The sequence below is a fragment of the Notothenia rossii genome (assembly GCF_949606895.1).
Source record: "Notothenia rossii genome assembly, chromosome: 3".
Classification (NCBI taxonomy): Eukaryota; Metazoa; Chordata; class Actinopteri; order Perciformes; family Nototheniidae; genus Notothenia; species Notothenia rossii.
The window spans coordinates 32201986-32214330 of record NC_136901.1 but is presented as its reverse complement, the minus strand read 5'-3'; the positions used below and the strand labels follow the sequence as shown (position 1 = coordinate 32214330).

Below are 12345 nucleotides of genomic sequence, written 5' to 3'. Positions count from 1 at the left end.
AGCAAATCAGCGATGTAAACGGTGACGTCATGACGCAGCATTACCATCCCGGCTCTGAGTGGTGTGAACAAAGCGGGAGCAGAAAAGGGAAACCGGAGCTGAACCAGAAAAGCTCTAGGTCAGAGCTAGAAAGGGAAAAGCGCTGGTGTGAAAGCCGCAAAAGAGGGTCACAGTGTGATTTCTTACAGATGCTAGCTGTTGTTATTCTGCTCAGAGTTAACTGGTTAGCATGGGCAACTGGTGTTAGCACTGTATCTCTGATGTGGAGAACAGAAAGGCTAGTGGGGTCAAATAAGGTCCGGTCGTCATCTTCCTTCCACACAGGATGTAGGATGGGTTTACAACAGTGGTGAAAGAAGTACCAAATAATAATCGAGTAATACCAACATGTTAATTACTCGATTATAGATAAACTTCCTGCATTTCAAGTCTTATTGTAGTGAAGTACAAAAGTATTATCATCAAAATATACCAAAAGTAAAAGCATTTGTTCGGCGTAATGGCCCATTTTCACTACCATATTAATTAATGGATTATGATTATTGGTAGAGCTAACTGCTTTGTATACTGCTGCTGAATATCCTAACCTATACAAATAAATATATTTGTAAAAAAGTACAATATTGGTCTCCAAAATGTATTGCAGTAAAAGTTTAGAGTAAAAAATAAAAATCAAGTACAAGTGCTTGAGTACTGTATTGTATTACATTCCACCACTGATTTAATAGGTGTACTTAAACTGTAACAAAAAATAAGTAATTTACATAGTACATGATGTTGTTTCAGTAATTCAGCTTATTAGTAAGGTGGCATCTGTATCAGCTGCACTTAGTCAAATGTAGTCATCATCCTATATCTGTTACATATCCATGATTATTTTGCATAATGATAAAAATACACGTGCCAGTTCCAACGGCTTAATACTCTTCAGAAATAATGAGTTGACGTGTCATTAAAATTGCACACGCTTTACATAAAGTGTGAGAATCTGAGAGATTGAGGGATTTTCAGGAGAAAGGCCAAATGTCTGATATTCCCCCACACCTCCCCCCCCCCCCCCCCCCCCCCTGCAAGTCCCCATCCTAAAATGTGCTGACAGGCCATTTGTTTGGTCTCGGTTTACTGTATTAGGTCTGAGGCTTTGGCAGCCGTGTTTACCACATTGTGTGCCGCTCAGTTAATGAGAAGGCTTTGGAAAGCAAACAGCCATCCGTCCCTAGTGAAAGGAACGGGCTACCCTCCTCACCGTGGACTCGCTCAGCCTGTTAGCAAATGTTATTAAAGACTGCTATGAAAGGGAGGACCCGACATCTAGCTCCGGCGCTAACCCCGAAACACGCTCAGCAAACATCCTTTGTTAATGAGGCATGCTCCCTGCAGTGAGCACATCACCACGTCTTTTTATTAGAACATTTTATTAAGCGACTACAAAGCTGAGGGTAGAAGCAGAAAATAGGGAATAAAAAAGCAGACGGTGGACCAAGATCAGAAAGTTCCTATGTGTCGGGATGATTAAGAGCTTGAAATCTTGGTTCTCTTGTGAGTTCATTCTTTACATTTTAAGAGTTTCACTTACATATCTGACATGCTTTTTGATTAGCATGAGTGTTTAAAAGTAGTAATAAGGGAATTGTACTCACCACCATCTGAGGAAGCAGCAGACTGAAAAAGAACAAAGAGAGACATGAGTGAAAGGCTGCCCTCATGACCTCCTTCGCTGAGACCATAGACTGAAGATAGCAGCGTCTCTGCAGGCATCCCAACAGTCCTTCTGAGGTGTGTGTCTTTGTGGTGTGTGTGTGTGTGTGTATGTGCTACTGGGAAAGGGTTGGATCTTGGGTCCTTACACAGGCCCATTAATTTGTAAGAGGGTGGACCCCAGGGTTCTCTACCACACACAGCTGTTCACACCTCCATACCAGGACCCACCCTTCACTTTATATCACCCCTCACACACACACAGGCCTGAATGTGTGCATTCCTGCTAACTGCAGTCACAAAGCTCAGAGCCCATCAAGGCAGAGCCACTTGAGAGGCCATCAGTGGCTGTAATGCTCCTCTTTTCACTTGCTAATTTAGGCGATGGCTGCTTTATGCATGTGTCCCTGAAAAGAAGCCCAAGCCTCCCCCGTGGACTTGGACATTTCGCAGTGGGAACTTCCCATTATTGGGTGTAATTACAACAAAAGGCATGAAGCTGAATAAACCCCCCTCCATGTCAGCGCTTTTGAAGGGTCAACAAATATTTACATGGCAATACTTCAATTTGAAACCCATGCCTCAGCAGTGGGCTTCTCGAAAAATGTGTCAGCATCATTTTTGGTAAATGCTAATAAAGAGAGAGTTACAGCCTTGACTGTGGAGCCGTTGTCACAAATATTTTTAAATGCAGGGGAGGATATGAGAGGCGCATCTTAGGGTTCGGTCCAAGAACACTTGATAAATCGGTGCGTTGGAGGATTCATCTGAATAGGGGAGACTATTTCCAGAAGAGTGCTTTCTGAAGCTGCCACTTCAAAGTGTGAATATCCAAGGCGGATAATACGTCTAAACAAGGCTCTCATTGCCAGGCTGTGTGAGCAGTAAACACAGTTTGTACTTCAGTGGAATTGCATAATACTGGACTGTAAAGCTGAAAAATCAGAGAACAATGAAACAAAACTTTTGCACCCTGCTGAGCGGGCCTGTCACGATTAATTACGTTAGCAATTTATCGAAACAATTGAACTTACCTCGGGTTGTTTTTACACAATCTTAATACTGTATGTTGTGTTTACATGCCAGATTATTTACATCTGAATATGACCCAGCTTTTAGTTAACAACATGGTAGATTGAACAGCAGGGTTTCCCCTACTTTTACAAGATTTGGTAACTGAGTTAGGGGTTCTTTTTATTTTTTGCTTGTGTGGTTTTAATGGTTTTGTATATTCATTCAGACTAATTTTCAAATATGAATGTTTGAAAATATTATTTTATTCAGTTAAAGTGAATTGTCCTTAGAAAGGGTGTACTTGTATTATTTCTTGCATTAACGTTATCATTATATCATTTTCTTAAAATGTCGTGAAAAACATTTGTGGCATTTTTAATTTTCCTGTCGGATTTAATTCAAAGTATCATTTCCAAATTTGCTGTGAGTTGAATGAGTACAGCTTGATCAAACAGCCACAGAATAAGCTCAGACATATTGTGGACCAGCCCATTCTTTATAGTTTTTGTTGATGCATTCTGAAGCCAGTTAACTTGACCGCGGTCCTGTGCCCTGACGTGATGCTTGGTTCCATTTTGGGAGTGACCACATGTAAAAAGCTCTATCAGACAATGACCACGTAACCACTAATTGTCTGTCGCAGCCTCTTTACAACTAGTCCAACCCCATGTAGTCAACACCCAAAAGCCACCTCTTCAGTGGTGGCTAGCATGTGGACAGTAATCATGGGCGGGTATGGATGAGGACCAACATGAAGCTGAAGCAGAAAAGAAAGAAAACAGAGAACACCCACTCCATCTGTCTGCTGCTTTTGGTCTAAAAACGGCTAAACCTCAACCCTTAAATATATAGAGGGAGACCGACATCACACAATGTGACGTAGACTTCGGTTTTAAACAAAAGCTCCCAGCTGAAACTTTGGAAATGAAAACTGGTCATTTGAGGAGTCAACTACTTTTCAAAGGTCCCAAATGGAGAGATGTTACTTCTGGTATGACAAATATAATAGACATCCGCTTCCTGTTAGCAGAAGCTCCTCTTAATCCCAGTTAGGAAACAAGTGGGAGAGTTCCAATAAATCTCAATGAATGCCTTCTTGACACACAGATGACGATCCATCTCATGCTGATGTCAGAGGAAATATATGTTGATGAAAAATATATTATAGGTGGCGAAAGCAGACAACAGTATCTATGAAAATGTGGCTAAATCCTGCAACTACAATGACTGATAGCTAAATACATTTATCAGATTTAGTTGAATTCTATTAGCAATTTTAAAATGGTGTCAACTTCTGATTATTTACACTGTTGAGATTGAGAGTACTGGTTATGTTAATTTAACGACATCTAGTGGTTGTTTTTTTAAAGAGAGAAAAGTAGCAAATATTCACATTTGATAAGCTGGAAATGACAAATGTTTTTGCTTAGAAGTTATTTGAATAATACAATATTAAAGTTGTTCTTGGTCAATATTTACATGAACTGATCAGATAAAATGACATAATAATGACACGTGTCGTTTGTAATAGTTGACCTAGTTGGTTGGTGTGTGTATGAGCCAGCAGGGGTTAGACCACACACACACCACTCGTTATTACTTCCTTGCCCACAAGTTTCCTACAGTGAAGCTGCAGTGATGACCCAGGCCCTCCGTCACCTCTTGTCCACACAACCCCTTCCTCTGTTGACACCTCTTCTGACGATCTGCTCCACCATGGGTGGCTTTGCTGTACTGCCGACCCTCTTTGATCCTTTTCTCTCAAAGCTGAATTGCAAAGATCCCATTTCCCAGCTGGAATCCTTCTGAAAGCTGCCCACGTTGGGTTGTTATCAACCAAATGGACAAAGTCACAGTGAGTACCTTGGCTCCAAACGAGCAGCATTTGGCTTTCGGGTTGGAAAACGCTCTGCTAGCTTTCCTGTGGTACAGCCCCCACGCCGCACAGTCTGGCATCTCGAGACACCACATGCTGAAGGAACGTAGATGATCCCACCAAGACATATTCATGATGATCTGAAGTGAACCACCGCAAGAAAACAAACTTTCACCGGTGTGAAATCAGTTGAAGGATAAGCCACGTTCATACAAATGTTAATGTCCCCCATTAACATCTTTCACAGACTGTAAATCAGAACCTTTAAACCTGATTTCTGTCATCTGTTGGGCTTGTTTAGGCTTGTTGCTTCCATTAAAAACTGTTTTGAGATGAACCCTGCTCACACAACAGTCGGATATTCAGAAACTTAACTTTTGCAGAAGTCAAGGCTGATTCTAGCACCCCGCAAACAAACAACCACGAGTCCCTGCCGCTTCAAACAGCTGTTCAGAGTGGGAGAGAAGACGAGCGACAAAGAGGGAGATTAATGAGAAAAGCAGCTGAGTGAACCAAAGGAGTCTCCCCGCTTAATACAGAGGAGGCACGCTCGGCAAACCACAGTTTACTTACAGTGTTGAAGTTCCAATTCCTCTTGAAGGAAAGTCTCTTTTTGAGACTCATTGTTCCCTAGTCTGCTACACCAGAAGCACACCGACAGATTATGTGTGTGTGAACGCATACCTGAACATTCCCCACCCAAAACTCTGCAAACCATGTCTGAACAAGTCGAAGAGAGGGGAAGAGAGGGAGGAGGGAGAGAGAAAGAGGAAGAGATTTGACAAGGTACTAGACAGAAAGAGGAGAAGGAGGGGGCTGAGATGGAGGAAAGAAAGATTTCCTTACGCCGCGGCTGTTGCCATGGCAATGCGCCTGACAATACATACAGCCTCTGCCACATTGGCATGAAGGAATCAGATGAATTAATCCCCCCCTCTTTTGATTCCCTTCACAAGACACACACACTGGCCATGTCAAAACCACACTGGCCTTCCCCCCTTCTTTTGTTTCCAGTTGGGGCACTCTCCCTTTGCTTGAAAGAGAGGAGAAATAGCTAGTCTGATCAAATGGAAACCAGATGAATTTTCTTCAATCAAAATAAAAGTTTGGTAGCCCACGACTTGAACTCTGAGTTCCATTATCCGCTGCTACTCACTCCCCCAACTTTAATCAAGTCAATTTGTGTTTTCCGCAAAGCAATTTAGCTCATGTACCGGCAGAAATGATTCTGGCATCAGTGTCCGCTGCCGCGCTGTGCCTCCACATTTCTCGCAAAATCTCAACAATCCGACTGTTTTTGGACCGACTGTTATTCTTCAAGCATTGGTGGTTCATTCTGAGGTTTCCCCGTGGCACAAGCGCTAGCATTCTTTGGACTACGTTTTGCCGTAAATAATGGATGCGATGCAGTGTTTATTAACAGTTGGTTTCATGGTACATTTATCCGGTTTAATTGGATTTTCCCATGGTCTATCACTTTGTAAATTGCGTGTTTATCAGATGTGTATGGGCTGTGTTGATTACTCGAACGGTGCAATGACTAGGCTTGGGCGATTGCGGGTGGTTTTTTGGGGCGAATTAAACCAAAGATTCTGGAGTGTTGAAGCGGGCCCATTGGCAGGTCATGGGGTTGCTGCTTTTGCTGCCATAACGGTCCTTCCCAAATAGGGGTTTGGTATTCTTTTTTTCGCAACAAGCCTTCCAATGATTGCATTTACTGAATTTGTCGTGTGGGGATTTTAACCGTAACTTAAGCTATAACTGACAACTTTTTAACCCCCTCAGGAGGGAATTGTTTCCATTTATGTGAAAGCACTAAATGGAGTGATAGAAAATGACTCCATTAGGTTGCAGCAATATATCTAATACCACTGTACTATATACAAATGCATAAATAACGACACATATATGGAAAGCCTCTCCTCAAACAAAACATGTGTGAAGATTCAGCCTATGCTGCCTGTGAGTGTGATTTTAGTTATCATAAAGTAAGACAATTAAGTAAACAACCTTCGCAAATCTACTGTTAGTCAGTTGTTATTAAGTCAAAGAAGGAGCTGAGCTAAAGACAAACTGAACATGACCTTAAATGATCCTATAACAACTTAGTCTGATGTATAATGAGAACTAAAGAAAGAAAAAGAAGCTCTGCATGTATACTACTCCAAATTGGGTCGAATGGCGCATTTCCACTACAGTGCGGAGCTCGCTTTAAGCGTGCCGAGCCGTGCGGGGCCCGTTTTTGGTTGTGTTTCCACTTAGCGTAGTACCGGCTAGCGGGTACTATTTCGCAGTTTTCTGGCCTCATAAAATCGAGGTTCATTCCGGGCCAACAACCAGGCTGAGTATGCTAAACTAGAGAGAGAATCGCTGGCAAGGGGGCTACAACTACAACAAGATGAGCATATTTGACCGTGATTTAATTGTAATACACATTTAAAAAATGATGCCGAAGTAACAACATAATGATACCGGTTAGTAAAAACCATTAATTAATGCTTTGACAAGTCTGCAGACAGACGGCAGGCAAAAAACCTTTTAAAATGCGTGTTTTCTGAATGGAGATCGGCTAAGCTAACGCATTGTATACTCCGACCGTCCACACTCACAACAACGGCCTACAGACACAAATAAAGCAGCGACTGTATTCGCCATGACACAGACAGTCTGTGGTTTGTACTTGTTTAACTTTTGCCTCGTTTCTGAACAGATATGAGGAGCTGTGAGCTTGAGTGCTAAAAGCTAACGGCTGATGTTGTTTTTCTGTGGTTCTCATTGAAGATGACGTCACGGCTCCGCCTACACTGCGTTACTATAGTTACTGTCCCAGCTACTAAACTGTAATGGAAATGCGCCATAAAGTGAGCCAGTCCTAACAAGGCTTAACGAGGCCTAGCCATACCGAGCGGGGTCGAGCAAGGCCGTGTAGTGGAAATGCGCCATAATTGTGCTGTTGTAGAGCTAGGGTTAGGGTTAGAAATTCAGAAGCTACTCACAGCTGGAAACATGTGAACTGTTTGCAAACAGCGCTGAATCAGCTACAATAACCTTAATAAAGATCACATTGCTGAAGTAACATCTTGTTTTCTCTTTCAAAATTTGAATTGGCAGCAACTCTCCAAAGCAATTGATCTCCATCAGCGCATTGGTGGAGGAATCATTTCCTGTTCGTACAAAATGGTACATTAATTTAAAACACTGTACAATTCAGATAATTGAGTCATGTATACATCACGCTTTAATTGCTGCACAGAAAAGCTTGATGGTATGCTTCATCATGCAGATAAGGTAATCCAGTAAATGAAGCTATTTCTGATGCAAAGATGAATCATCCATCATTGTGGTCACCAATGACAGGACACAGAATAGACTACTCAAGCCCTTTGACCTCCCTGAGAGTTTACTGCAGCCAGGTGAGCATATTTAAAAAGCACCAAACACAAGAAAAGCAAGTTGGAACTCTTCAAACTAAAAACGCCTCCAGGCTGAAGCTCTTCTTTATTTTTTTCTTCAGTGTTGCTAACTGAAGAGCCTGCTGCCACAAAGTAAATGGGTTTTACGTGAGTCTCCACTTGATTTAATCTATTTGGAAAACTTTCCTACACAGCGACAATGAACACTTCTTGTCACAAGATATAACTGATTGTATGTCAAGTTCTCCACCAGGCAATCTTCGGCTGAGAGAGGGGGGAAAACCTCGGGATGCTATCTGTGACAAACGACAAACTATTCCCTGACAATAACATCAAGAAAGAGTTTTGCATGGAGTCGACTTCCTTTTGAGGCAGAAAAGAGCGAGGGTGCGGTGACTGATAAGATGGAAGAGACATTTCTTTCTCAACCAAGCAAGGAGTGTGGGGGAGAGACTTATTTGGGGAATTTTGAAACTCCTTTGACAATTTCTAAGTGGAGATGGTGTAGACAGATAACCATGTTTGAGTTTTCAGCGGTTACGGGAGAATCCAGTGTTTTTAACTTTGGGAAATCTTGTTTGTCACAGCAAGTCTAACATCAATCAACATGCTTATTTGATGCTAGGGAGGGCAGGAAACAACATGAACACAATTAGCGTGTCCTTAGATTTCCTATGTGTCCCTAGATCACAGTTGGGGAAATATTGAATTCCTTCAGGAAACACAACCTATTTTTATAGCATATTTAAAAAAGGCAACTTACTTAATTGAGAACTCTGTTTTCCGAATGTGTGTCATAAAAAAGTCTTAGACATGCCAATTCCACTTTATTAATGATTCGATTTAGTTTCACGTGTTTTGGGTAACACAATTATTTGATTTTTGATTTTTACCAAAGAAAAACATGACAGTAGAAGGCATGTAATATTGACATTTGGGGTTTCAATTTTATACAAAGTATAATGGTATTATGGCAAAAAGAAACATGCAATAATATTAATTTGAAAAGCTGAAACCAAGTTCAGCTTTAAAAGCGTAATCTAATCAACCAATGCTTTGGCCAAGGGATTTACTGGTTCCAATTTGACCCAAAACTGTATGTTTTTTTATCATTTAAAAAACATAACGATACAGATATCTGACACAACTAGCATTTACCACTGACTATTCAACTGTTTATAAGAAAGAGTTGATCATCTTAGTTTAGATTCACATTTGAACCTTTGAAATGTTCCAGAATGAGCAAATCAGATGGAAAGGCGTGTCATATTATTATGCGAACCGATGCCAGCATTTGTGATTAAATCATGTTTGATCTATACACTAATCCAATAAAAGGGGGGGGGGGTGTCCATTCCAACAATTAAATAACAATCTTTAAATCACACCGTAAAATGATTCCTCGTGGATAAATGTCTGGTCCTTGACCCTGAAACTGAGCCATGGGAGTCCAAACTTTAGTCGGGGGGTCTTTTAAGTGTCCACTCAGCTAACAAATGGGTTGTTCTCCATTTCTTTAAAGACCTGGGTGATTCGCATGCAAACAGAGGCCACCGGCACAATGTGTTTCATCTCTTAATCCCCTTTATCGGCTGTAATCTACTGCCGGCTCCACAACTCTAACCCGTCAGCCACAGCAGATGGGAACGGCTCCGCTCCAGTGTGGATTAAAGTGGCATTACTATGAATTGTGCAGTGCTACCGGTGTGTGTGTGTGGTGTGTGTGGTGTGTGTGTGTGTGTGTGTGTGTGTGTGTGTGTGTGTGTGTCCTCCACTTGTTGCTGATAAAAAGCTGACAGGGAGTGCTAGCATTCCTATGGGTGGAGTTGTTTACCTTTTTCCTCTCTGCTGCCCTACTTCTCGCAGGGTCAGGAACGCTGACACTTTAACAAATATCAGTTTGAGTCTTTTCCAACATATGACGACAATGTGAATTCTGAACATAACTCCCTTTGTTGTGTTGAAGTAAAAATGCTAGTTTGGAGGAAATGCTGTATATAAAATGAGTGACAGACAAACAGAAGATTTATAAGGCTAAACTAAAATAGAATTATTTCAGAGAGGGAATATTCCAGCGACCACAAACCCTCCCATCTTAATTTATTATCACAGTGAAAGGGCCACGCTCAGCCTGGAGGGCTTGAGGTGGGTAAACCACATAAGATACCACCACACCCTTTTAGCGCTCTCTTTCTTTTCCATAAAAAACACCAGAATGGACTTTCCAACCTGAAACCAGACACTTGTAATTAGCCCAGTGAGTTTTGCACGCAAAACATCTTACAGCTCTGTGTACAGTGTTTTCAAAAGTCTTGGGGCCTGGGTACATTTGTTGTGCGATGATAAGGCCGAGATATGATTGAATTTCTGCCTACAGGAAACTCACAAGGCTTTAGGTTGCCAATAACAAGAAACTGGCATAATTGTTTACTTCCTGTGTAAGTCCTACTGACCTTACACCCCCGCTGTTAATCTGTTTGGTCATGCAGGGAACCTGAGATGGTTGAGGGAGACTGGGAAAGAAAAGAAGGTGATTTGGGCTTTTATTCATCCCTCTATGCTCAGGGCTATAGGGTGGCATATGTCTCCATGGGTATTTGGCATGGGGACAAATCATAACAATGGCCAGAAATGTGAAAAGTGTAACTTGGGATCTTTCTGATTTACTATCTGCAATTATTCTATCATATGTTGCCTTTTGCTTAAATTCTGATTTGCATTTCAAGGCAACCTTTTTATTCAACAGCCTTAAGAAATATCCAACCGAAGGTCAAAACATGAACAATGTGTAGCATTTTACTCAACCTAAAGAAGTGAGGTCATGCAAAACCCAAGCTATGTAAACAGACATATCATATTTCCAGCTGACCAAAGGATGTAGAGGTTATGGAAAAAGTTCACGAGGGAAAGTTTGTGTTTAGACTGCCAAAGCGGTAGAGTGCCAAACCAAATCCTTCACAAAATCACAAGGAGAGTAACTTGGCCGCCCCAACAAATCATGTTTATGTATTCCACGGTGCGAAGTAGACAAGGCTTTGGGACAAGATCAGAAAGATACCAACTTCATTCACTTTCCCTGCAATCCTCTCCAAGACAAGACAAGCCATCTTGCCCAGGACATGAAGCAAACGCGCCCTGGTGTGGTCTAAGTTACACGTGGGAAGTATAATCCTAGACATGTCTTAACTGTTACCAGGGAGGTGATACAAGACTTTGGCGCTTCTAAAGCCGTCCCTCGTTGAGTAACCTCCACACCCTTGGCAGTAGACTCCCTTTCAGTGAAGCAGAGACATTTAATAATAGTACGATTGAGGAAGTAAACAGTGTGTGGGGAATGAATCACCTCTAGAAGTTTTGTAGACCTACTTGTTCAGACACTCTTTCCTAAAGTCAATCAACACGGGGATAATGAAAAGCTGTATTGTGAACAAAAAAAAAACGTAATAATTCTGAATGTTGATAGATGATGTCATGGCGTTGGTGTGGCAACAGCCAACTTTAGTGCTGCAGTGCGCCTTCGTCCAGAGATGGCGAGGCAGCGGGTGTTTTCCGTGGTCGCATTTTGGTCAAACAGCAAACTCAGCAACCACAGCCGCATCTGGTCATCCATTTATTGGCATATTCATACTCGGAGCAGCTGGGCAGTTAAATAACTTCTACTCAAGTTTTGTCGTGTTAAAATACAGTTTTTCCATTCGGTGGGTTCGGAGAGACAAGTCTCTGTAATTGCATTAAAACCTTGTGCGGGGAGAAAAAGAAAAAGGAACCGTAGTGAAGACATTTAGAAAACGTCAGGCTGTTTAGTCTTTACATCCTATAATGCTAGCCTGAGGACACGTTTCGTGAGCGCAACTGTCCACCCACACTCCAGCACTGGCCATGTGATGTCAGCCAGATAAAAGCGCGTCGTGTTCTCCTGCCTCTACAGCTAATCCCCAGGAACACAGTATTCCTGCTCACCCGCATAAAAAAAAAGCGGGAAGAATTTATGTAATGAAGTATGGCGTCTAATTTTAGCAGCTATTAGAATATTAATTATAGCGACATGCAAGTGGATATAGTTTGTTGCTTGGATATGACTGTTTCTTTACTGTGTGAGCAATATGCCGTAAAAAAAAAGAGGAATTTTTGAGATAAGTGAATAATGGAGCTGGTGAATCAGAGCGGGTACAAGCCTGCACAAAGCCAACAAGGGCAAGGCAAAACCACAGGCAACCATTTCAACTTCAAACTAAACCGCTGCTATTACATGATCATCACGGCAAAATGCAATGCGGGTGCATGTTCGCTGATCATGTCATTTTATCTCTGTTCCCCTCAGGATTTCTCTCAATGCCAAAAGTG

General features: G+C 41.8%; 1 protein-coding gene across 5 annotated transcripts in view; it reads right to left on the bottom strand.

Annotated features, from left to right (window-relative positions):
• Positions 1-12345, bottom strand: part of rgs12a (regulator of G protein signaling 12a) — a 41820-nt gene that overhangs the window by 18503 nt on the left and 10972 nt on the right. For 4 of the 5 annotated variants that reach the window (XM_079669263.1, XM_079669262.1, XM_079669264.1 and 1 more), the window contains one exon: positions 1641-1662. In XM_079669263.1, coding sequence (XP_079525389.1) covers positions 1641-1662 — 22 coding nt within the window. Of the gene's footprint in view, positions 1-1640; positions 1663-5161; positions 6492-12345 lie in introns of those variants that run through there. The other variant, XM_079669265.1, reaches the window with a different exon arrangement.